At 42.2% G+C, this 24,123-nt stretch overlaps 7 protein-coding genes across 8 annotated transcripts in view; 3 read left to right on the forward strand and 4 right to left on the reverse strand.

Annotated features, from left to right (window-relative positions):
- The window catches only part of Orco (odorant receptor co-receptor), a 47,695-nt gene extending 40,779 nt beyond the window's left edge, over positions 1-6,916 (reverse strand). The window contains exon 1 of the mRNA XM_070281524.1: positions 6,694-6,916. Within this exon, the coding sequence (XP_070137625.1) occupies positions 6,694-6,722 (29 nt within the window). The 5' untranslated portion in view covers positions 6,723-6,916. The remainder of the gene's footprint in view (positions 1-6,693) is intronic.
- LOC108126544 (ras-like protein family member 10B) overlaps positions 1-9,680 on the forward strand; it is a 33,651-nt gene extending 23,971 nt beyond the window's left edge. The window contains 5 exon segments of the mRNA XM_017243188.3: positions 2,945-3,067; positions 7,891-8,004; positions 8,073-8,186; positions 8,416-8,483; positions 8,572-9,680. Of these exon segments, the coding sequence (XP_017098677.2) occupies positions 2,945-3,067; positions 7,891-8,004; positions 8,073-8,186; positions 8,416-8,483; positions 8,572-8,728 (576 nt within the window). The 3' untranslated portion in view covers positions 8,729-9,680.
- A 2,039-nt stretch (positions 9,681-11,719) lies between these two features.
- On the reverse strand, positions 11,720-17,167 carry PEK (pancreatic eIF-2alpha kinase). 2 transcript variants are annotated; one of them, XM_017243171.3, is made up of 4 exons: positions 16,654-17,167; positions 14,851-15,592; positions 13,638-14,786; positions 11,720-13,574 (listed from the first exon to the last, which is right to left on the reverse strand). In XM_017243171.3, exons 1-4 carry the CDS (start codon positions 16,866-16,868, stop codon positions 12,189-12,191), a joined length of 3,492 nt encoding a protein of 1,163 aa, XP_017098660.2. In that variant the 5' UTR covers positions 16,869-17,167; the 3' UTR covers positions 11,720-12,188. The 2 variants fall into 2 exon arrangements, with proteins under 2 accessions (XP_017098660.2, XP_017098661.2); XM_017243172.3 differs by lacking the exon at positions 16,654-17,167 and adding an exon at positions 16,279-16,530.
- A 573-nt stretch (positions 17,168-17,740) lies between these two features.
- On the reverse strand, positions 17,741-19,042 carry RpL35A (ribosomal protein L35A). Its single transcript, XM_017243173.3, has 4 exons — positions 18,910-19,042; positions 18,460-18,682; positions 17,910-18,137; positions 17,741-17,851 (listed from the first exon to the last, which is right to left on the reverse strand). Exons 2-4 carry the CDS (start codon positions 18,673-18,675, stop codon positions 17,828-17,830), a joined length of 468 nt encoding a protein of 155 aa, XP_017098662.1. The 5' UTR covers positions 18,676-18,682; positions 18,910-19,042; the 3' UTR covers positions 17,741-17,827.
- Positions 19,043-19,362: 320 nt separating this feature from the next.
- Positions 19,363-21,116, forward strand: POLDIP2 (DNA polymerase delta interacting protein 2). Its single transcript, XM_017243200.3, has 4 exons — positions 19,363-19,723; positions 19,782-20,196; positions 20,255-20,596; positions 20,656-21,116. Exons 1-4 carry the CDS (start codon positions 19,614-19,616, stop codon positions 21,019-21,021), a joined length of 1,233 nt encoding a protein of 410 aa, XP_017098689.2. The 5' UTR covers positions 19,363-19,613; the 3' UTR covers positions 21,022-21,116.
- Positions 21,063-22,254, reverse strand: mRpL44 (mitochondrial ribosomal protein L44). The gene is made up of 2 exons (XM_017243201.3): positions 22,096-22,254; positions 21,063-22,043 (listed from the first exon to the last, which is right to left on the reverse strand). Exons 1-2 carry the CDS (start codon positions 22,160-22,162, stop codon positions 21,145-21,147), a joined length of 966 nt encoding a protein of 321 aa, XP_017098690.1. The 5' UTR covers positions 22,163-22,254; the 3' UTR covers positions 21,063-21,144.
- Positions 22,255-22,580: 326 nt separating this feature from the next.
- On the forward strand, positions 22,581-24,109 carry Snr1 (SWI/SNF related, matrix associated, actin dependent regulator of chromatin, subfamily b, member 1). Its single transcript, XM_017243192.3, has 2 exons — positions 22,581-22,990; positions 23,176-24,109. The coding sequence occupies exons 1-2, from the start codon at positions 22,719-22,721 to the stop codon at positions 24,014-24,016; spliced, it is 1,113 nt and encodes a 370-aa protein (XP_017098681.1). The 5' UTR covers positions 22,581-22,718; the 3' UTR covers positions 24,017-24,109.
- Positions 24,110-24,123: the final 14 nt, after the last annotated feature.

Consider the following 24,123-nt stretch of genomic DNA (forward strand, 5'->3'; position numbering starts at 1 on the left):
CATGTAAACGCAATCATGCCAAATCAAATCACATATTTGTTCCATAAAAATAAAATAAAAGGACTTTATTGTCTAGCCTTAATATAAATAATTAAAGGAAATAGAACTAAACAATAAATTATATTTAGGCCGAAATTTATATATGTATATAGCAAAGATTATAGACTGGGACAGTTTGAATTTCCATTTCCGTTCTCCCCATCATCAAACCATTTTATTTCATGGTTTAAATGGATATACTACACTTTCGAATAAATTGCGCTAATTCCTGAAAAATAAAAGCGAGAAATAAAAGGCAGTGCATCATATCAATAAAGAATACGCCATGAATATCCATTTGAGTACATTTCGAAAAGCTTCTCGGATCCCGGCCAGCTTATTTATGGGCCAGATAATGTAACGCACTTTATGGGCCACCAAGAGGCATAAAGAGGCGCAAAGCCAGGCAGTAGACTGGATACTGGATACTGGAAACCAGGATCAGGACCATCTCTCGGCGACCACGGAGCAGACCAAGCTGGGGGACGACCATCAATGTCATTTTTTATTCAATTACCAGTTCAATAAAAATAAAACTCAATGATATGCGGTGCTGGGACATAAAAGCGATGCGATGTGATGCGAAGTCATGCCATCCGCTGCGTTCTGACCCCTTTGCCACGCCCACTTGCTCCACCCAGAAAGTGTGACTGCGTGCAGCATATAATTTAAAATTGCCTTCGCTAAAAGCATTCTGCTTTAAGGGGTTATATACAGTTGTACCGCGCAAAAATATGGATTTTTATCGATTTTTTTTTGACACCATAGAAAATATTTATGAAAAATGTTTTACCGACGTTGTTTAGTACATGTTTCTGGGTACTTAATTAAATTTTTTCATAAAAAAATATTACATAACAAAAATGTTATAGCCGAATTCCCGGATCGTCTTTTTTCGATGGTGTCTTGCGGTGGACAAGATTTCTCGAAAACGGTTCATCCGAAATCCAAAATTCAAAAAAGTTTAGTTAGTAAATTGTATTGTCTAGTCCGTGAACGAGGGATTTTTAAAAATTTTGATTAAAAAAAAAATGGCGACGTTTTTAACAAAAAATGTACTTTTTCAACGTATAAGATTTTCGTTTTTTGTGCTTTAAAAAAGGAGTTTTCAAAAAAATTGAAAATCCCTCGTTCACGGACTAGCTAATATCATAATAAATAAGTGGTCAAAATTTGGTGTTGATCGGATTAGTAGTTTTTTAGTAATCGTGTCCACCGCAAAGGTAATTTCCCAAAAAAAAGATTCTGAGATAATCGCGTTTAAAGTTTCAAGTTTGTTCAAGTTTTATATGCAGATAGTGCGCTATAAATAGTTACAGCTTCGGTTTTAATGCTCCGATCGTTAAGAATTTTTGTGAGAGTATTCCCAATAGAATATACTTAAAGAATATGTAATAAAAAAAAAATCGATTTTTTCATTTGTCACAACTGTATATAACCCCTTAAGGCCAAGCACCGAGACATTTTCGATGGATGTCGCCTTGCTTGCCTCCTAACGCGGCCACTTCCGGTTCCGGTGGAGAGACTTAGTCGGTTGCTTTTTGATGGCCCGTAATTGAATCGTAGTGCGCATAAATTGCATCTGATTTCATTGCATTGACAACAATGGCTGACTTGATTGACGCGACACAATTTGCATTTATATTGGATGTGATGTATCTTTAAGACAACTTTAAAGTGGTCCTACTTAGATTCCTCATACAATCGCACATAATCTTCAATTGGCAATCTAGGCGATGGCTCTTTGGGTCTCCCAGACATCACTTTAAAATGCACTCAAGCGTTAAATTTCCTTTGAGCCTGTCACTCATCCAACTTATGCATTGATACCCATTGGGAGGACCCCTCATATACAAACATACTCTCACCCACCTACGCTGGAGCTCCTGCCACAATCAAAATCTTTTCGACCCATCCACTAACATTTTTCTTCTTTCATTATCATCTCTCTCTTTTTTTTACAGAATGTATTTTATGCCTTTGCCATCTTGGCTTTATTTTTAGGATACTCTCCTTCATTGACTGGGATTCGCCTGGGCGGAACCGCCTTCTTCTGGACTGGAAAGGCTGAGGGGTTAATGGGGTCATTTCGGCCACGTTGCAAAGCAAAATCCCCGCAAAAAGTCCCGCATGTGCGTTATGAGCCCGGATTAGAAGCTTAGGGGCGCTAGTGAAGCGGACTATTAGGGGTCTAAAAATTTATTAACAAATTAAAGTAAGAGCCAAAGATAACGATGAGTTTATTGAAAGGAGTTTTTCGGAAAAGATTTCCGCACCGAATAGGATTCGTTTTCCTTTTAAAATGGCACAGAAACACTCACAGAGAACATCCCCAAATCGCACATGTATTTAATTTCAAATTCCCTAATTTAATCCTCTGCTCAGTTCCACATTCGGTTCATATAACCATTTACCCTGTGTTTAAGGTCTTTTTTTTTGTGCAGTCGTTTATGAGGATGTGTGTGTTGGGAAGGAGCATTAAAATCCATAGCAAACTCTTAAGCGCTTACAATTTTAATAAGCTAAAAATGTCCATGAAATGTGTGTCCCTGTGCGCAATTCAACCGGGCAAAGAACCTCGTTCAAAAGCTCAGGACGCATATTTAAAATGTTTGCTTAGCAGAGAAAAAGAAAAAACGATGAAACAACTGCCATGGAAGGCTAAGCGAAGCATAGGAAGCATAGAAAACATATTTGCTTGGCTGGCTTTTCAGCTGGCATTTTTCTATGTATGGTGGAGTCAAATGATTTGGTGATGGAAAATTCATTTTTATTTTCTCTGGCGTACCACGTGTGGCATGCGCCATATTTTACAATCACAATAATATTTAATTTTGCCAGAGCATATGTATACACGTGTATGAATGTAAGTGACAGTGTTCCCGTTTTTTACGTTTTCTTGCAGCAATTTTTCTACCATGACTTTCCCAAGACTCATCAGACGACAACACGTCGGAAGATTTATAAAAACTGTCTGGTCTGCGACACCTGCATACGTGAGCTGATGGTACTGGACGTTCCACCCCAGGTGAGTTACTGCTCCTCCTTATGTCAACCCGAAAGCAGCCGAAATCCATCTGGGCCCGGCCACAGCCCTAGCCACAAATTCTAACTTTCGCATAATTTAGTTAAAAGTTTTCTCACTGTCAGAGCAGGAATGGGGAATTTCATGAAAATATTTACTAACTATTTTCATGCAATTTTCCAGTGAATTTCGTGGTGCCAACATATTAGAAAATGTTTCTACTTTCACGCCTGCTGGCCATAATAAATTGCTAAATAATTTAAATTGCCCCTCAGATCCCCAAGCGTAACCAGGCAGAAAATGCCACCTGTCTTCGTCCTACATAAATATTAACCTGAGGACACTTTAAGCCTGCTGTCGGTTTCTGTCTAGACTTTTGCATTTTTATTACAAGCCAAACGAACAGGTGGACTCCCATTTTCCCTTTTTTTTAATAATGAACGTGCCAGAAGCGCCACGAGCAACAGTTTTCAACGCAAACAACCGCAACACCAAATGGTGCAGTTCCTGATGTTGCCACAAGCAAACTTTCTTTGTAAATTTAATTTTTGTATTTTCAATTTTGCATAGCAATCTCGAGCAGAAAACCAACTTGCTAACTGCTTTTAGTTTGTTTAAAAATTACGACAAAGACATACATTTATCCATAGCTTGGGAATGAAAACAGAATTTATTTTTCAGAAAAAGAAGTTAAATAAATAAGCAAATTTTTAAAAGATTTTAATCAAAAATGCTTGGCCCTAATAGTCATAGTAGTACTTATTACACCTGGCTGGTTTCTGATAAATAAATTGACTTTATTAAAGTCCAGCTGGATATCGTAAAAATGATAGAATAAATAAATTTTTACACCTTCGAAAGCATTTTCACTCCAACGTTGTATAGGTGGACAGTATCAATTTTTAACTGCTCAGGAATTCCGGAACGTGCTCCGGGCTGGGAAGCTGTCCCAGAGCCATTATCCGGATGAACGCTCAATTATGGCCGGCCATAAAGTCGGACTGACTATACGGCCGGGCTGGCTCGCAAAATACGTAAATGCGGCAGAATGTATCTGGCAGAAACTGGTCCTTGTGGGGTCCTTAAATTCCATTCGCCTAGTGCAAGAACTTATCCTTGGTATTTGGCAATTAGAGAGCAGTCTGAACACACCGCAAATCACAAACTGACACCGAAAATGTTCAAGGGGAAACTACATAGTCTTCCTTTACATCTTCGAAGGCTTCCCAAAGTGCACCACCACGAACCCACCGCCTATTGTGTTGGCTTGCAACGTTTAACTATCATAAAATATTTATGGAATACTCTGGTAACGAGGCCAGTTGTTCTTTGGTCCTCCCATTTGGCCTTCTGAGAAATGCAAAGCTCGAGTTACCAAGCAAAAAGTTGGTTTTTTCCATGTTACCATAGAACATTTCACCCCTAGGGTACTTCAACTCCAAGAGGCCACTGACAATGATTGGTTACCAATTTATTATGATTTTGTATCATGTTGCAGTTTAAACTTTAATTCTCTTCTCACTTTGATGCATATCCACCGAATAGGGATATCCAGACCGCAACTTTGTGAAGTAAATGTGAACCATTTTCCGCAAGTAATATTTCCAGAATCATTGCAAATGCAACCTTTTGTTCCAACGCTGAATAAATTTGGCACACAAATCGAGATCTGGGCCAAGTGGGTGCTGAGCTGACAAAGTTGCCAAAGGATACTGGCGAAAAAAAGGGAGAAAAAAATGGCGAAGTCGGTAGCATTGCCATGGATATCCAGGCCTTTGCCAAATACATGGAACCCATACCGACAAACTGACACGGCAGGAGAAATTTGCATTGAAATGGCAAACGAGGCAAAAGAGTTGACAAGCAACAAAAAGCAGTTGCCAGTCGGGCAGTCAGCCAACCACATCCATTGTCATATTAACTACGTGCCGAGCGACCCGTACCGCCCACCTCTTGTAGCTTCTTCCCATGCCACACCCCAACGCCACACTTTATCCGCTGCTACCGCTACCACTACCGCTACCGTCTCTGCCCTTTTCCAACTGGGCCACCTCTCAATGCTTTTCAACTTATTCATGTCCATTTTGGCGTGAATTTGTTTTCGAGTACAATTTTTTCCCCTTCCCTGGTATATTATGCCCTTTGTTGTTCATCCATTGTGCTGACCAAATGGCTGACTGTTGTCTAAAACAGGACGAGGCGGTGGGGGATGACAGGTTGGGAGGACTGTCGCCTGTTTATTGTGGTAAATTTTTCATCGTCAAGTGCACTGCCTGGCAGTCATAACTCAAAGTCCACCTTAATGGTTTCCACTTGTACAAACAGCATTTATTTTCCAACAGATTTTCGCTCATATACACGGCCAGGAGGGGGAAAAGCGGTAACAGATGTTCTGATGTGTTAGTGTGATGTGTGTGTGTGAGTTTCGGAGGCCATTTAGTTGGCCATTGTTTACTTTAAGTGGCCAACGCTTCTCGAACTGATAATCTACGAAGCTGGACTTAATGACCCGGACTAACAATGCCTATGGGCTTTGGCCAATAAGTTTCATTTAAATAAGTAGGTCTTTAGGCTTTCAAGAATAATTCCATTTTAAAAAGTTGTATTTATTTTGATAAAGTTTAGAAAGAAGAAAGAGAAAAACTTTTTCAAAATGGATTTTTTTTCTAATTGGCTTAAAATTTCTTCAATTTAAACTTCTTAGTATTCTTAGTACTTAGTCTGTTTTATAAATAACAAGTAGCCTCACATCTCTCAAGATATCAGTACGTCTTCTGACCTTTAAAAAGACTGTCACTTCTTAAAAGATTCAATACTTTTCAAAGGAAAAATCCAATCCAAAATGTAAGCTATGCCACATAAGCCAAATGCACTTTATTCCTTCGAGCTTGAATCCAAGACAATGCACCAATTACAACAATTACATCTCGAGGCGCCGGCGTCGGCAAAGACATCGAGAATCTTGGCTAACGAGCTGCTCGCATTTCGAGCCAACTCGCCATCTCGCAGCCCGTTAATTAACAAAGCAACAATAATCACAAACACAGAGGCGGGGAAAGCGCAAATTAAATGAAATTTAATCAAAAACGTAAATCTAGCTAAGTTACTGCCCGACGGGAGTGGCGTCGGCTGGCGTCTGGCTGAATGCCAGGCCAGAATGACACAATACACAAACAGACAAAACAGGACAAGTGGCTCTGAGGCAGGGGATAAACCGAACCAAAGCACTGAGGAACCGAACAGCCAAAGGACCAAAGGACCAGACGCAGAGGCGCCAAGGAATGCGGACCCTTGAGCTGTCCATCCGTGCACGGGGTCAGGATTTTTAACTTTTACACCAAACGAATTTTTCCAATAAATATTTTCCAAGAAATTACACTCTAAAAGAATTTTGATTTTTTGTATTTCATCGAGTTTAATAGTACTTAAAATTCCTTTAAAAAGTCAAGCACTCATTAACTTATAAGTCAAGTAGGAACTTTTTTAAGTGTAAGGGTAGAAATTTAGGGGATGGTGGAAGATGTGGGTTGTTTGTTCCATCTCGGACTCCTCTTCTTGTCTAGCCGGCCTTTGACTTTTGTTTGCCTCCAAAATGTTGCGACGTAAATTTAATTATAACGTTTACTTACTGTCTCGCTGTGGGCGTCCCATTCGCCATTCCCAGTGTCCTTTAACAATTTCCAGATATCTTTCTGCTCATTAACGTCCTGGGAGAAACACTGTGGCCACCTGCCTGCGGTGAAAAATGTCCCACTGATTTGCCTTCTGGGGACAGTCCTTAAACCGAGCTGCAGTAAAACAATTGCTTGAGGATTGATTTTTTCCAGTTCTGCCATAAAATCTGACAGGACTATTAACACAAAAAAAGTCTCAGAAAATGACTATTGAATTTCTTTTAACCAAAAATTAAAGCTATTGAGAAGATTTTCTTTTGTTGGCTTGGTAATTGTTGTTTGCACTAATTGGACCACAATTATTTACCGACAATCCTCACCGCACCAGTAGTTAATATGAACCAACCGACGACCATTGTATTCTTCGGACCGTAACTGATACAGTTTACGGTCGTTATGGGAGTGGCTTTGTCCTTTTAAATCTGCTGTGGCAACAGTTTCAGTTTCAGATTCGTTTAATAAATGTGGAGAATGTATCCCTTCGCATTGCGAATGAATAAATGAATTCTATTACTGGCGCAGCAGTGAACTCAAGCAAATAATGCGACTGCTGAGAGCTGTAAAGATTACGGAAACCGCTGGAGAAGTGGTCAACTAAGCCCTAAATACATATTAAACAATCCGAGGGGACTGAAGTGCATATTTGCACAATTTGTGTTTACGTTTATGGAGGAATTTAAGTCAATAGGAGTTGAATTAATTGACAGAAACTCAAATTAATTCATGAATTTAATAGCTAGAAGTCAAGCCAATAAATTTAGAATATTCCCAATTTAGCTAGAATTATAATTCAGATAAAATGATTTCCTCTTTAGTCCAATATCGATGAACCATAATCCATAATCCATAATGACCACAAATCCTTGTACTACACAGAACTAATAGATATAAAATATGTATGACCATATTTATGACATAATTCTTTTTGCTGTGACCCGCCATTAAATGCCATAAACTCTTTTCCGTTTTCATATTTGCGTTTCATACGCGTGCCAAAAATAATTCGAAACGAAAACACAACTCGACTCAACCGTCCGTGTGTGGACACATGTGTGTGCCTGGCTATATTTGCATTCACTGTTTGTTTGGGAAAATATGCTGATGAAAAACAAACAAACGACACACGCTCAATTGGCATTGCGATATCGCCAGAAGCGTTTTCCGGCTGACAACTTCGCCGAATGGAACAACGGCCATCCGCTGGGGCTGCGAACGGTGCACGCCTATGTCCTGGTCTATGACATGGGCAATTTGGAAACATTTCAGGTGAGTGTCCTGATATATCATATCGTGTGCCAATTGATTGCCTAATGGCCGCGACTATTCAATTTCAGTACTGCCGCTCGATGAGAGATCAAATCTTGGACAGTTTCAGTCATCGTGATTTTAGCATAATTGTGGTTGGCAATAAATTTGACAATGTGACTGAGGCGCAGGCCAACTCGCAGGTGAGATATTTAATTGTATTATATATCCGATTAATGGATATTAGATGTCTAAAAGAAAGGGACGATATTTAAACAAATATTTAAATATAATTTAATTTAAAAAGGAAAAAACCAAAAGTTTTTTGCAATCCTTTTTACTTTTTCGGTTTAAATCAGTGGAATACTCAATATTGAATCCTTTTTCTTTTATCAAACATATACACATGCATCTATCGGTCGTGGCTGGCAGGAGCTCAAGGATATTTCCACGCTGGTGCGCAAACATTGGCGCTGTGGCTACGTCGAGTGCTCGGCGCAGTGAGTAATCAATACGACCATCTGTCATGCGATACTTGTGCCCAGGGACTAAAAAGGTTCTTCTCTTCTTTTTCGGGGTCTTTGGCAGATATAACTACAAAATCGGCGATGTATTCCGTGAGCTAATGGGCTGCACCAGTTCGGGAGGCGGCGCCGCCGGAGGAGGTGTCGCCGGAGGTGGTGGCCTGGTTGGCACTGAGTACTCACAATCAACTAGGAATAAAGGACGCTGTACAATACTTTAGCAAATGTTGCATAAGTTTTTTAAGCAAACGTTTTGATCTGGCGCATTATATCCGAGGGACTTCCCCAATGCAGCAGCTGCTGGTGTTGGCTAGGTGGCGTATACGAAATCTGGTACGCCAACGTGGCGTATACGCAATCTTCTTGAAGGAAACACAACAGAATCAACGGTTCCCCCATCGCCAACGACGCTAGCAGATGCATATATTAGCATACATTTTTAGTGGCCAAACTCCCAGGACATCCGCACTCCAACCCCACCCATTCCCAGCTTCTTTTGTTTGCTATTATTACAACATTTTGCTGGCTGCTTTTATGGGTGCTTTTTGTCGGGCAGCTGGGCGCTCATTTAAATGGCAGCGGGACTGCCAAACGGGGGATGCATTTAACCAACAGCCACTGCATTCCCGTCCAGTCCGAGATCCCGGCATCCTTGCTGACAACTTTTGTGCATCCGCATTTGCAATTCAATGCCCGTAAGATGGCAGGAAGTGCAGCTGCCATGAATATGCAACGATAGCCCCAAAGTGCAGCAACAATTGCCGATGCAAAAGTTTGATTTCTTTATTATTATTGTATATTTGTGGCTATTATTTCTGTCGTGAAACGTAAATAGGCAATTAATCCCACCATAATTTACAATACATTTTATGTACGATCGAATAACCTTGTTATTATTAAGTAATTAAGTAGTAAACCTAAGCTATACACAAATATGTAAACATACTTTAACGTTGTGATCATTTCAAGAATTAGTTGTTAAGCCAAAGCAACAAAATGTCAGTTAATGTCAAGTAATGTCAAGTCTCCGAAACTGAATTAAGAAAGTACGTAATCTTAGGACAACATAGGACTAAGAGCAAATTTATAAATACCCATAAGTATTTTAGAAAATTGTCGAAAGAGTTACAATCATGCCATCAAAAAGCTCATACCACGATATCTGCCGATTAAAATTTGTGCGAATAAAAACATAAAGGTTTATTGCCATACTCATTTTCAAATTTTTCCATACAAAAGATATGAAATTCTAAAAACTTTTGAATTGTTCATGGCATTTAGGTAGCCTTCACAAAGAAGCCTTAGGACCGAGAAGCAAATTAATATTTCAAATTACTCCTATAATGTCATAAAGTAAATTAAAACTTGATTCAAACGCACAAAATCGAGGATTGTGTTATTGTTTTTTAGTGATAACAACTTAAGCCATGACATACTCAAAATTGATAGACCCTAGGTTAGATTCGGAGATAAAAACCTAAGCTAATGTTTGAAAAGCAAATGTTTGTGTAGCGTAGTGTAGTGTTAACAAACTGATCTAGTCGATGAATTAGTTAGATAATGTGGCCTCTAATGCTCTATCTGTTGGACACTGAAGAACGGATTACTTTCACTGCGAAACACCTTCGAAACACATACATACCACACCGATCTCTTTCTTTACCTCGACAAAACAACTCAAAAGAAAAGCAATCAAGGCTGACTTTGTACATAGAGATTTCAAAAGATGATCTTTGCGAATATGCTATGGAAACCGACTTTTACAGCAATATAAGTAAGCTCTAACTGATATTCAAATTAGATAACTGGGCGCACTGCCAATAATTGGTTCCACTCCCCCACGGAGTGCACGGCTAGGAGTACTTAAATGTTAGACATACTTACAAGTAAAGGCAAAATTCGAAATCAATTTTTTTGAAAATTATTTCAAGGGTAACCAATGAAAAATCGATAATAATAAAATAATTAAACATGGTAACATTTTAAAACGAGTATTAACCAAATATATACATAATTGTGGCTTTGATAAGGAATATATACTTTTAAAAACAAATGATAATAGACAGCTTAAAGTGCTTACTTGTTGAATTACTTGAAAATTATGCCCGATTCTAAAGGATATTCCCATACCAATAACCGAATAACTTACATTGTCAGTAGAATATTTATAAAGTGTTGAAATTTATTCTTTTTCTAATTTAATAAATTTTAAAAAGTTTCATATTGAATACAATAGTATTTAAAAATGTTAGCCACAATCTCTTCAGCAAGTAAGCAACTAAAAAGCGTTAAAATCAACATATTTATACGAAATATACCTATATATACATCATACTTACACTAATCTAATGGTAATTGTACGTGTTTGGTTGAAGTTTTTGTCCTTGATTTTCAAAGTTTATGGATTCGTCAAAATGGCTGTTAATTTTTGGGAAATAATTAAAATGCTAAATGCAAAACAGTTAAAAGGAAACTAAACAAAAATTAAATTAAAGCAACATGGAAAATTGTTGGATTACGTATATATTTAAGCAACACGTTGCCTGCGACAGTTTGAAGCAAAAGGAAAAATTAATTGTAGCAATATAAAAATTAAAGCCTAAACATTAAAATATTTATCAAAACCAAATCAAATGCTTCAGCCGCTTGTTGTTTGTTCAGAGCATTCAAAAGTAATTAATTTTAAGTAAAAGCTGCTATGTTTAGATAAGTATTACCAAAGTGCATCCCACGGCACCCACGATCTCTGTTATTTTTTGTACTAAAAGGGCAAGACGCGCGCTAATGTGCAGTGTAGGAAAAATATTGTTAATCGGACAAAGAGCTAACCACAAATTAGTGAAAGTGAAACGCACCGAAACTAAATATTAAGCAATTGATACGGTTTGCAAACCACTTGTACTTAGAAATGCACAGCTGGCATGACCGATGCATATGTACTATATATGGTATATAAGTCGACAAACCGATAGAAAAGTAGAGAACGTTTTTGGAAAATGCGCAACTGGCGTAAATAAAAACAAAATAAAGTGATATAAAAAGTAAAAAAAAGTTCTTTCATTATCATTTATTTATTATTTGTCATGGCACAGACCTAAGTGATGATTTTGTCATCAAAAATGCTGAAATACATTAGGCGCCCTGGGACTGAAATACTCATGAATATTACTCACGTCCCCGTTATCAACGTCTAGCAATTAGAAAAACAGGCATTTCCATTTTTAGATTATTTTATTTTATCGCTTATCAACTAAGACTAAAAAAAACTCTCGTATTGGTTGGCCTGCGTGGCCAGAAACAAACTAAGACAAACAATTTTGGCCCAACTTTATCCGTAGATCATCGATCATCAACTTAGGCTAACGACTGAATTCTTTTTTTGGAGTACATCAATATGTATGTATCAATATGTAGTTTAAATGTATAATTGCTAAGGTTAAGTCTTATAAACAAAAGGACATGATGTTGTTGCTATTTTGCGACACGCAAGAGTTTAAAAAGCGAACGTAATACAAAACTTATCGAAACTAATTTAAACGATTAAATGATCCTGCGACCGGTGCGGATCGAGGTCAGCGAATGAGGCATAGCCAGGTGAGGGTTAACACACAATCGGGCGCGTTTGGTGAATGGCTTATAAATGAATTGTTATCTGATAAAGCTGCTGTCGGCTTTGGTCTATCACTGCTGCTGCTCGCTAGAGCTGCTAAAGGTTCGACTTCGACTGAGGCGCCTGGCCCGCTCCGCCAGCACTGCATGCTCACCACGTCCTTCCATCAAGTGCTGCGGCAGCTGAAGAATCTCATGCAGTTGACTCTTCAGTTGCTTGGTTTGCGGACGCTGTTCCGGGTCTGCAGACAGCATCTGCTGCAGAAGGTCGTATTGCTCCGGGTACTTGACTGCAAAGTCCTTGGGATACTGTCCATCTCTTAGGTTGCGCATCGTTTTAATCCGCTCCATTTCGGTGCAGAAGTACACGTGCAGCTCGAAGAAAATAAGGCCCAGCGAATATATGTCCACCTTGTAGTCATAGTGCCGGCCTAGCAGCTGTTCAGGCGACATGTAGAGGTGGGTGCCCACTTGCTGGGTGTGTCGGGCACATGAGGGCAACCCAGTCTGATCCCCGCACTTGGCCACCAGATTCGGGATGTCCGCCATGTCGGTGACAAGACCAAAGTCGCCAATCTTAATCTGGCCATCCTGGGAGAAGAAGATGTTGCTCGGCTTAAGGTCCCGATGGATCAAGCCCTTCAGATGTACATAGTCTACGGCGTCTACGATCTGGTGGAAAATATCAGCAATATGGGCCGTCCTAGCCTCCGTGCGATTGTCCCTCAGCCAATCGCGCAGACTCTCCTTTCGGCACAACTGCATCTGGATGTAGAGGTACACCTTGCTTGGCTTGGCAACCACTCCATTCTGAAGTGTAGCGCTTGGAGGCGTTGGATGACTACCATTGTTGTTGTGGTTGTGGGCCAGTGCCAGAGTGAGTGGTTTCTTGCGTGGCTTACTATCGTCCTCTGTATCGTCGCTGACGTTGCTCTTTGAGCGAACCGATTCGATCTGAAAGGAGTTTGACACCAGTTGGTGCTGTGAGTAATTGATGTTTTTCAGATCAAACGAAGCAGAGTGTATGTCGATGGACACTGAGCTCCTTTGGAGCCTCTTCTTGTCTTCCTCTAGGTGTTCCTCTTCATCGTCCTCGTCTTCGTCGTCATCGTCGTCGTCCTCATCGTCATTATCACCCGCCCTCAAAGCCGCCGACTGGGACTCACTGCGGAACTCAATGAGAGAATCCTCTTCTTCATCGTCATCGTACTCCTCCCGGATGTTCCTTAGAGATGGCTCTCCATGGCCGTGGAAGTCATGGCTGCAAGCTGTGCTATTGGCAGCATCTGACACCCAGGATAGCAGTTGTTGATGGCGCTTTTCTTTCAACTGCTCTGCCAGCGAAGGGAGTGTACTTTCGTCAGGCGTTTCTATTTGTATGGAAGTGGATAGCTCATGGGCGAGAAGCTTTCGGTCCTCTTCCTCCTGCCATCCAGTAGGCGGTGTTTCGGTCCAGGACTGGAAATAAAATTTATCATAAGTTATCATTGATTCAAAGACTATTTCTGGCATAATACTCACATGGAAATAGCGTACGATATTGTGATGTTCGCAGCTGGCAAGAGTACGTGCCTCACGCAGCACACGCTGCCTGGAAGAGTCCTTGTTGGGTAACGTAATCCTTTTTATGGCGTAGCGGTTCTCGTCCAGCTTATTTTTGGCCTCGAAAACCACACCAAATCCGCCGCGGCCGAGGCACTGCATCAGTTCAAAGTCAGTTTGGAAACGGGAGGTGTAGTGCTCGCCAGAATGTGATGTTGACTCTGAGATAGTCCGCTGGTTAGGGTTCGGAAAACTAAACCGATTCACAGGACGCTGCAACGGCACCACAGGACCGAGAAGAGCCTGGGTGGATGCCTCGGTGGCCTCGATAGCCGTCTGTACTGGAACATGGCGTTCGATCACCAAATACTCGCGCTCCACTCGCTGATTGCGCTGACCCATGAAAATATTTAGGATTACCGCAGACGTAAAAGCGATGACCACTATTTCCTTCCACCAGAACCACAATGAGAGGATCACTACCTTTACAGGAGCATCAATGTCGTCCAGACTAAAGCCAAGATCATCGTTTATGCTCGTGTTTCCCCTAGGTTCTGAGTCTGTGACGTTACTCGGGTCCGGTGGAGCCTCGATGGCGGGAAAGTCACTAGGAGTCTCATTAGTGCCACACTCTGACGGATTTTCTAGTTCAGCGGTGGTGTAGAAGTAGAATCCGTTGCCATTAACGAACTCCGAAGCATTCAGCACAGATTGAGCCGCAACGGCGTAGTTGTGTTCATCGTATGGCACGAGCTCACTGCCCTGTTGTTTAGGTGCTTCCCCAATAACTTCTGGCACCTCTTGGTCTTTTTTAAAGATAACCAGAGAATTGCTGCTAGCTGCTATTGGCTTCCATGGTATTTTCGGCATCAAGCTTGTATCGCCTGTAAGCTGCTGATACACCTGAGTCTGGTCCATGATTTCTTGACGCAAGCGAATCGACTCCTGGATATATAACTGCTTGTCGTACATGCCGAGGTAGATGGACGGCGCCGCCTGTGGTCTGTTCGGCAGCTCGTCCTCGTCTTGATCCAGATCCCACAACCACTGGGCGGAGCTAAATAGATCGATGGGCTTCAGCTCGTCAGCAGCATTGGTATTCCAAGCACTTACAATCGGGTGATCAAACTAGAATTGAAATGTTAGAATTAATACGAAAATTACAACAAATTTTTAAAGACTTTCCACTTACCTTGTACTTCCACAGCATTGACTGTGGATCACTCTTGCTGAAAGCACAAATGACTCCCTCCGGCACAACCACTTTGATATCCACATCCAAGACGGCCAGCTCTAGCTCGTCGCGAGGCTGGTGATTGCATTCGGCGGCGGGGACAAGATCAAGCTCATGCTGCCCCACACTGAAATTCCAGCGTTCCATTCCCGTGCGCGATTCCACAGCGCGGACAGTTTGAGTCTGGCGGCGCACTACAATCACATCGTCCAAAAGCGGATCGTGGCCAACGACGTAACCAGCCTCATCCCTAAGATGATCGTCGTCCTCATCCCCTGGACTATCGCCCAGCTCCGGTTCCTCGATTGTGTCGTTTATGGCACGACCCTCGTCCGTAGTATTCACACAACCATTAATAGAGCACTCGTAGAGTAACTGACCTGTGCGAACGGAGACGCCATAGGTGCGCGTCTCTTTTCCGCCCGAAATCACAAGGTCATCACTAAATTTGGCACTGGAACTAAGCAAGTGCTCGGCCGTAATGGGGATCGGATCAATAGAGTCTCCGTCAAACTTGTATATGCCGCCACTTAGCGAGGGTATCATTCGCACAAACTGCCCATTGTTGGTCAACTCCAGGCGATGAATACTGGAGGAAATCAAGGGCCCTGGACCAGTTGGCACGCTCCAACGAAGCTTTCCCGACTTTCCAATGTCCAGGGCGCTCAACCTTCCATCTAAGGTGGTAATATACAGGAGTCTGTGGGCAAAAAGAAAGAAATGAAGATTATTAGAAATAGATTTTTACCCTGACCTAATCAACACATATCTTATCAGCATGTGATTATAAAATATATGGCCCCTAAAAGAGCTTTGCAAAAAAATGAATTGCTTAATAGAGAAAGTAAACACTCTTGAATTAAATTATCTATTATTTTTATTAAAAATATAAAATTAAAAGTTATACATTTATTAATAGTTATTAGAGGGTTAAGTTTCGTGGCCTTGACCGTGAGATGTATGTTAACCTAGACTGGACATAAATTTCATCACCCGTTTTGCAAGGATATGTTAGAATTTAGGCTAAAGGGTCACATTGTTACATGACCGTACTCAGTTTTGGGGGAAGTGGGCCCACAGGCCACTCAGCTGTTGCGGCGCCAAACCGAGCTCAACAGGTGGCATCCCATGTGTCCCCTCTCGTTAGTATCCCCATCTCGTTTGCACACGCGGAAGAGCCGAAAATGGCGCCCTCCGAGAAGACGAGAGTAAAGCAAACGGTAGGAGAATGGTGAAATTCGATGAAAACCTCAAGCAAATATAAAGAAAGCAAAACAATCAGCGAAACCTGTTTAAATTGGCGTGCATAATAAACATATCTTTCGGGTCTGGCTCGCGACTGGCGCAAACAAAATACAGTTAAAACTTTTCTGCCAGATGACTCACCGCATGCTTGATAAGCGCGTTCAACTGATTACACTGTTCTTTCACCTTTTGGCGAACTATTAGTAAAGATCATGATTCCTAGGACTCTGGGAGGATGTGGTGTATCCCCAAGTTCTATGAGTATTTATTTTTTGTTTTCGTTCTGTTTTTTTAAGTGTGCTGTTTTGGCTTTCACATTAGACACTCTCACTAATTTCTTGTTTAATTTTCACAGTTTAAATTTTGATTTTTTTTACATTTGTTTAGCTGCTGTCGTTTTAACACTCGCAGTGCGTTTATGGGAATGTTCTCGAACCATTTCACAAGCATGCATAACGCATTGTGCTTCCTCTTCTCCTCGTTCCCCTTCAAATATTTGTGGTTTGAAATACTGACCTTCTTCCAATACGACTACGATCCTCCTCCACGCAGTGCGTCAGGGCTGGCGGCCTGGGAGATCCCGGCGCCTCCAAGTCCCGCGGTTGTGCTTGAATCTGGACAGGATTTACGGCCACCAAGCCGGCCATGGTGAGGGCCAAAAGCTGCAGAAGGCTCAGGTTTTTTCGGCGGTTCCTAACGATGCCATCCAGATCGTCCTGCATGCCCATCATACGCACATATACGTAATCCCTGTCCCTGGAGCGCAAACGGGAACTCTTAATTGGCTTGGATGACGTGTAGCCGCGACTTTGGCGGCTGTCGGGCGGTTGTGATTGGTGAAACAGCAGCGGCAGGGGCACCAGGCAGGCTCGGCGCACATCTCCGCATAACTCTTGGAAGCCTACGCAGCAGGAATGGCAATTTTACTATCCTAATTATACTAAAAGTTTAAAAAAATCGGCTTGTTTTCCTTAAGATTGGCCCGCAACACGCTGCTGTTTTGTGCAGTGTGACCGTACCTCGCTTATCCTAATATACCTTTAACCAGGTGGTTGACACAATTTTTGGCCCAATTTCGTCATTGGATGATGGCCTATACCCACTGGCACGCATCTTCTAATTATGTTTAAAAAGTTTCCTAAAAGTTTTGTTTTTGGATAAATTTTAATTACCCAAAGTTCACAAACAAACTTGACTTCTATTGGAAACCAAATGGGCACACCCCAGACATGGGAACTAAACTCAAACTTCTATCGTTTTTTTAAATTCTTCATTAAATAATCCAATATTGAACATTTATCTTCAGTTTTCATACAAAATTAAAACAATAATGAATATTCCAATTATTTTTTTAGTTTCAACAATTACATAATGATTAACTTTTTAATAGTCAATTTTTTTTCTAAAATTTATTTCTGCGTTTTTTTAGGAAGGCTTTGTCTAATGGAGGAATACAACCTGCGCAGATTCCTAAAACATATAGAATAACTCAAATCCTAGTACCGATTTATCTTCCGCCCTAGGTACATGCCGCACAAAGCCTCTTTATGTATTACAATTCCAATATTATTTGTTATTAGGACTTTCCATTCAAAAACAAATATTATTTGAAGTTAAATTTAAATTGTTTCATTTATTATAAAACGGATTTTTTAATCTTGCAGGTCATTAACTTAAGTTAAATTTTAACTTAAATCCTTGATGGGTACAGCATCTGGAAGAAAAGGGTACATGTTAGAGTAAAGTTTAGTCTTTTTTTGATGTGAACTTACGATACGGATGCGGTGTCCCATGGCATGACCAGGAAGGTTCCTGTTGAAGCGGGCACGCACGGAGCCGGTGTTACCGTGGATGCGGGTGACCTTGCCCCAGACGGCGCGGACGCGGGTCTTGCGCTCGGGATGCTGTGGCACGCACTTCTTGGTCTCAGCCTTGTAGACGTAGACGCAACGCTTGCCGACGTAGAACTCACCGTGTTCCTTGCGGCGGGCACCCTCGATCTAAAAACAAAAATTTTTAATAAAATTAGTGATCTTTTTTAGATATTTATTACTATAAATTTTTTTAGGTGGAAAAAGTAATTGTTAACTGCATAATATTCTTTATGTATATTCCTTGGAAACTTATGTAAAATTATAGTGAGCACTAACACGCGTCTTTGAAAAAAAACTAAAAATCTTAATGGCAATCAATTATTTTTAAAGATAAAGTATTTACACATTACTTTAACCGCCATAACCAAATACCGGAACAACTTCCTGTAGCTCCCAATTGGGGGTATTTTCCATCACATCCTTTACTCTGATGCCTTCAGAAACTTACCTTAAGGATAGCCTGGTTCTCGTGCTGGTTCCTCAGACCGCGCTTGTAGCCGGTGAAGACAGCCTTGGCGAAGAGGCGTCCGTGGCGCTTGTACTTCTTGGCCACCTTGGAGACCTTAGCCTCGGTGGCGGCGGGTTTCTCTGCCTTGGGGGCCTTGGCGGCCTTGGGAGCCTTAGCGGCCTTGGGCGCAGCGGACTTGGCTTGTGTGTCGGCCATGGCTTAACTGGGGATGATCAGAAAACAAAACCACTATAAGTCGACAGTAAAACATTTGTTTTGGTTCTTCAGCCGCGGGCATCGCACAAATAATCACAGAGCGGACACTTCACAATGTTTGCGAATGTAGCACACTCATTCACGGTTGCCCTGGCGGCCTTATTTTTAAGTGTCTTTCGCATTTTTGGCAGATTTTAAGTTATTTTTTAATGGCCAGAAAATACGCGTACGTACCGGAAATCTGTCAAACGGCGAAAGAGAGAGGAGATAGCAGGGCTGCACCGGGCAGGGCCAGTATTTTGTTATCGCACTTTCAGAGACGAAATTTACTCGTGTTATCGATAATAGTTCGGTGGGAGCTTAAAACTTATTAGGGGTACTTACTTAAACAATATTTTTATATACAAGTTTTAAAATTATTTTTAATTTCAATATTATTTACAATAAAATCATATAAATTGTGGGGCTATATTTAAAAAAAAACATTTTAGGAAATTGTAATTATAAAATCTTGTTAAAAATTAAAAAAAAAACTACAATTACAATTAATTTAAAAATAAAAAAAATATACGATTATTTCATCTTGCTAATGTATAAATTAAAAGAAGAATTATAAACAAGGAACATTCTAAATTTTAAATATTATTAGCGACTATCGAAGTCTATCGTTCTTCGATAACCTGCTGTGTTTTTTTTCCAGTACCGAAAACAAAATCAAAATTTTCATAACAATGTTGAGATTTTAGAAATTCGACAAAATTTTGAAACACATGTACCCGCTGAACCTGAGCGAACGCCAAAAACAAGCCGCCGCAGAAGTGGAAGAATCCGGGCCCTCTCCCAAATTCTTCGAGTCGTTGCATAAATCCCGCAGCTGCAGCTGCCCCTTCGAGAAAAAATAAACACCACCGTTCTGGGCGAACTTTGGATGCGACGTGATGGGCTTGCTGGTGCAAGTGTTTATGTGGAATCAGCGGTGGCGCATACTGCCCCGGTGTGAGTTGCTTCTGCGGCGGAACATTAAGAAGCAAGCGGCGTATCCAACCAAGTGAGTGGATGTCATCTATTTATCGTCCTGCATCCTCCAATTGCATAACATTTTACAGACTTGCTGAGGTGGGCCGTCTTATTGAGGCCAGGGAAGAACGCTACGAGACTGGCCAACTCTTTCTCCATCGCATCTTTGGTTATCGCGGCGTCATTCTGTTTCCATGGACAGCCCGTGTCTACGACCGCGACTTACACAATCCCAGCAAAATCGGTTCTGCGACGTCCGTAAACAATACCTCCCAGCAACGTACCAAAGAGAACTCCTTGCATGTCAAGGCCAGCACCGGGACGCCGCCAGCAATAAACTCCGCTCAGGGAGGGGAGGGGACCACCGCGGCAAGTTATCAGACAGACTCCACCCGAGAACCGGAGAGTAGCGTTGGCACGGCACAGGTGGATCCCAAAGAAGTCAAAGGCAGAGTACAAACCTTTTATCAGGTGCTCATCGATACTCGCGACTGCCCGCACATCGTAAGTGCTCGGAAGATTGTTTTTTATTCATAAATTTAAAGGAATTTGTTTTTTAAAGCGGGCTCAGACCGAGGCGGTGACTTTCTTGGGCAACCAGGACTCAAACCGAAGTCTATATGCCATACCTGGATTGGATTATGTTGCGCATGAGGACATCATGCCATACAGTTCTAGCGAGAAGAGTCCTCTGCAGCACGAGCTGTTCGATAAGTTCCTGACCCACGCCCCAGAGGCGGATCCTCCGTTTGTTGGTCAGGACACCCTTAAGGCGTGGCAAGAGAAGAACCATCCTTGGTTGGATATGAGTGATGTACATAAGGAAACGACGGAGAACGTGCGGATTACCGTCATTCCTTTCTATATGGGTTGTCGCGAAACGCCTGCCAGTTCAGTTTATTGGGTGGGTTTGCCATTTCTCATTTCCCTAAAACCCTTATAATTATTTTAAATATTTTCCAGTGGCGCTACTGCATCCGGCTGGAGAATCTAGGTGAGCTAAGCGTTCAGCTGCGCGAACGTCATTGGCGTATATTCTCCCTTTCCGGAACGCTGGAGACAGTCCGTGGAAGGGGAGTGGTGGGCCAGGAGCCCATTCTGAGCCCACGGTTGCCAGCGTTCCAATACAGCAGCCATGTGAGTCTGCAGGCGCCCAGCGGCCATATGTGGGGCACCTTTCGGCTAGAGCGTGAGGATGGGTACTCCTTTGACTGCAAAATTCCGCCCTTTTCGTTGGAGAGCAAACCAGAGGACGTTTCGCCAGCTCCAACCGCACCCACCGCGCACCACGATTCCGATTCGAACAAGAAGCGCGATGACAGCGACTAGGAGGGAATTAAGCCGTAGTTAAATGATTTTAAAATTCAAACTTCTCTGACAAAGCGTGACATGTGTTTAGTGCAAATTACAATAATCAACAAGGACGCAGGTTTAGATACTAATTCATTTATCCTAGGCTAGTCGCACGTTTTGGGTCTCCAGCTGAAGGCCAAAGTCAAATGGTCTTCGGTTTTCGTGGGTGTCGAATATCCGCTGCAGGGCATCAATGGCTGCCGTCTCCGTTGCAGTTTTCACATCTTCGCCAAATCCCTGGCCAAGCAACTGCCGATTTCCATAGATGCCAACTTGATAGGCTGCTAGTACCGTGTTCTTTCCACAATCACCTAGCAGTCGTGGTTCTGGTTCGCCCAGTTTCCGCTCGGTGCAAATTTTCTCAAGCAGTTGAAGGGGTTCTTCTGGTGTCCATATGTCCAGCAAGTCCTTTTGGTTCAGTTGGGTGCAGATAAAATCTCTGACGAAGAGGAAGGCACGCTCAACGCCACTGGAATCCGCTAAAGCTCCAATTACAGCTTGAAGGGACTCGGCCAGACTTTCTTTGGAAGGCGGGTACTCTGTGGAGTGGATTAAGTCCTTGGTACCCAAGTGGGTGGAGACGTGAGCCAAGGTATCGGTGCTTAGAAGATAGTTGGCTATCTGAACAAGACCCTCTTTCGGAACCTTTGGAAGTTGGTGCTGAAGGAATGCCTCCACGTAGGCCTTGGAAATGTGGCGGCCCTTTTCAACTAGGTCGCCGTTGTCGGCAACATGCAGATCATTCTCCTCAATCCCAAGCTTTCTGCGTTTCTCCTCCTCCATCCGGGCGAACGACTTCTCAGTAAATGCTCGCTGCAGGAGGGGCAGCTGGAAGGATTCACCCAACCGTTTACCGAATGCAAATAGTTCGGACCGTTCGTTCCATTCTACAAATCCAGCGCGAGGCTCCGGCTTCTGGGGTCCTAGCTTCTTCTGGCGGTGGGCAAGTTCACGTAACGTCGGTGCGACCCACCGTTTGATGTGCCGATGTGTTTGAACTGCAAAAAAACAAGTTGAGTGAAAGGAACCTGATGATTGTTGGAAACATACCTGTGATTGGGCACCCCAGGGACCTGGTGAGCGCTAGAATTCCAACAACACTTCGCAGTGAAGACATTTTTGTGAATATCTTAAAAATAATTAACGAATTTTGCGGCAGCGCATGGAAAGTAGTGTTGGAAAACGTCCGTTTAGATGTTTACGGTGTGGGTGCGATAACAAGCTAGCTTTTAAATAAAATTAAATTAACTACATTTTCTAAACTATTTAATTTTTATTAAAATATAGGTGGTGGGTTAAACTCGACCAAAAAAATCTTTTTCCAAATGAAGAATTTGCCAAATTTGTATCTGTGTTTTCATGCGTATATGAACAACAGGTTAATATTCAAAAATTATCATCCAATTCTAAAAAAATTATATAAAGTAAAAATAAAAAAAAACTGCTTTAAATATTATTTATAAGGTCTTTTATTTCCAAAACATTTGGTAGGTCTTTCTAGTGCCATCTCTATTTCGCGGTTTCGCATTTTCCAACACTTTTCCGACAGACGCCATATCCATGTCTGTATGCGGCAAGAAAATTCTTTTTCTGGACTAAAAATATCAAGGAATTCTAAATCAGAAGACGCAAATAGTAGAGAATAACACCGCAATCCCGGAGAACTCCTCAAAATGGCACTGCAGACGTACGGCGATAAGCCGGTGGCCTTCCAGTTGGAGGAGGGCGGCGAGTACTACTACGTGGGCTCCGAGGTGGGAAATTACATGAGACACTTCCGCGGCATCCTCTATAAGAAGTACCCAGGAATGACGCGAATCGTGCTTTCGAACGAGGAACGTAAACGGCTGGCCGACTCCGGCTTAAGCTCCCACATCCTGGCCAGTTCGGTGTCTCTGCTTCGCGCCGTGGAAGTCGACGACATAATGGCCGGTAACGATGAAAAGTGAGTAATATCGAAATTAATATTCTTAGTAGTCTTAGCAAATTCAAATTTGAACTTCAGTTACTTTTGATCGTAGCATGCCTTGACTTTCCTTGCTAGTCAATTTTTGAACATTGTTCCCTTTACTGTTTCTATTGTCAAAGATATCTTTACTAATTAATTTTCGCTATGAAACTCCGACCCAGGTACCGAGCCGTCTCAGTCAACACATCTGATACTCCTGTTCCGAGGGAGAGCAAGTCAAAGAAGCAGCCGCAATATGTCCCGACGATGCCCAATTCGAGTCATTTGGATGCAGTTCCTCAGGCAACGCCAATTAACCGGAACCGGGTACACACGAAAAAGGTGCGAACGTTCCCAATGTGCTTCGACGACACTGATCCGACGGCTAGCCTAGAGAATGCCGCGCAAAAGGAGTGTCTAGTTCCCATCAGATTGGACATGGAGCTGGAGGGACAGAAGCTGCGCGATACCTTCACCTGGAACAAGAACGAGAGCATGATCACACCAGAGCAGTTCGCAGAGGTGCTGTGCGACGATCTGGACCTTAATCCGCTGCCTTTTGTGCCAGCCATTGCACAGGCCATTCGCCAGCAGATCGAGGCCTTCCCGAATGATCCGCCCATTCTCGAGGAGAGTTGCGATCAACGGGTAATCGTTAAGCTGAACATTCACGTCGGCAACACTTCGCTCGTTGATCAGGTCGAGTGGGACATGTCCGAGAAGAACAACAACCCCGAGGAGTTTGCGATTAAGCTGTGTGCCGAACTTGGATTGGGTGGAGAGTTCGTGACAGCGATTGCGTACAGCATTCGTGGCCAACTCTCTTGGCACTGTCGGACGTATGCGTTTAGTGAGGCACCCTTGTCCACTATCGATGTACCATTCCGTAATCCCAGCGATGCCGATGCGTGGGCTCCCTTCCTAGAGACGCTAACCGATGCTGAAATGGAGAAAAAGATCCGCGACCAGGACCGAAATACCCGAAGGATGCGACGACTGGCCAATACCACAACTGGTTGGTGATCATAGGGCGATTGAAGCTCAACATTGTAATTTTAGTAATCCTCCTAAGTATCATTATTCATCTCAAATACATGTGTGTGTGTCGATTTTAAACCCATGCGGCTTTT

This window comes from Drosophila bipectinata, chromosome 3R (assembly GCF_030179905.1).
Source record: "Drosophila bipectinata strain 14024-0381.07 chromosome 3R, DbipHiC1v2, whole genome shotgun sequence".
Taxonomy (NCBI): domain Eukaryota; kingdom Metazoa; phylum Arthropoda; class Insecta; order Diptera; family Drosophilidae; genus Drosophila; species Drosophila bipectinata.

Bases quoted from the DNA above. Each gene is read 5' to 3' on its own strand.
- mRpL44 (XM_017243201.3), bottom strand. From the start codon at position 22,162: ATGTCTTCACTGCGAAGTGTTGTTGGAATTCTAGCGCTCACCAGGTCC. The intron at 22,044-22,095 runs GTATGTTTCCAA...GTTTTTTTGCAG, and splicing joins CCTGGGGTGCCCAATCACAG to TTCAAACACATCGGCACATC.
- RpL35A (XM_017243173.3), bottom strand. From the start codon at position 18,675: ATGGCCGACACACAAGCCAAGTCCGCTGCGCCCAAGGCCGCTAAGGCT. The intron at 18,138-18,459 runs GTAAGTTTCTGA...TTTTGTTTTTAG, and splicing joins AGAACCAGGCTATCCTTAAG to ATCGAGGGTGCCCGCCGCAA. The intron at 17,852-17,909 runs GTAAGTTCACAT...CTTTTCTTCCAG, and splicing joins TGGGACACCGCATCCGTATC to ATGCTGTACCCATCAAGGAT.
- Snr1 (XM_017243192.3), top strand. From the start codon at position 22,719: ATGGCACTGCAGACGTACGGCGATAAGCCGGTGGCCTTCCAGTTGGAG. The intron at 22,991-23,175 runs GTGAGTAATATC...ACTCCGACCCAG, and splicing joins ATGGCCGGTAACGATGAAAA to GTACCGAGCCGTCTCAGTCA.
- PEK (XM_017243171.3), bottom strand. From the start codon at position 16,868: ATGATGGGCATGCAGGACGATCTGGATGGCATCGTTAGGAACCGCCGA. The intron at 15,593-16,653 runs GTCAGTATTTCA...TTTTGCCCACAG, and splicing joins CGTAGTCGTATTGGAAGAAG to ACTCCTGTATATTACCACCT. The intron at 13,575-13,637 runs GTGAGTATTATG...TTTTATTTCCAG, and splicing joins ATATCGTACGCTATTTCCAT to TCCTGGACCGAAACACCGCC.
- POLDIP2 (XM_017243200.3), top strand. From the start codon at position 19,614: ATGGGCTTGCTGGTGCAAGTGTTTATGTGGAATCAGCGGTGGCGCATA. The intron at 19,724-19,781 runs GTGAGTGGATGT...AACATTTTACAG, and splicing joins CAAGCGGCGTATCCAACCAA to ACTTGCTGAGGTGGGCCGTC. The intron at 20,197-20,254 runs GTAAGTGCTCGG...TGTTTTTTAAAG, and splicing joins CTCGCGACTGCCCGCACATC to CGGGCTCAGACCGAGGCGGT.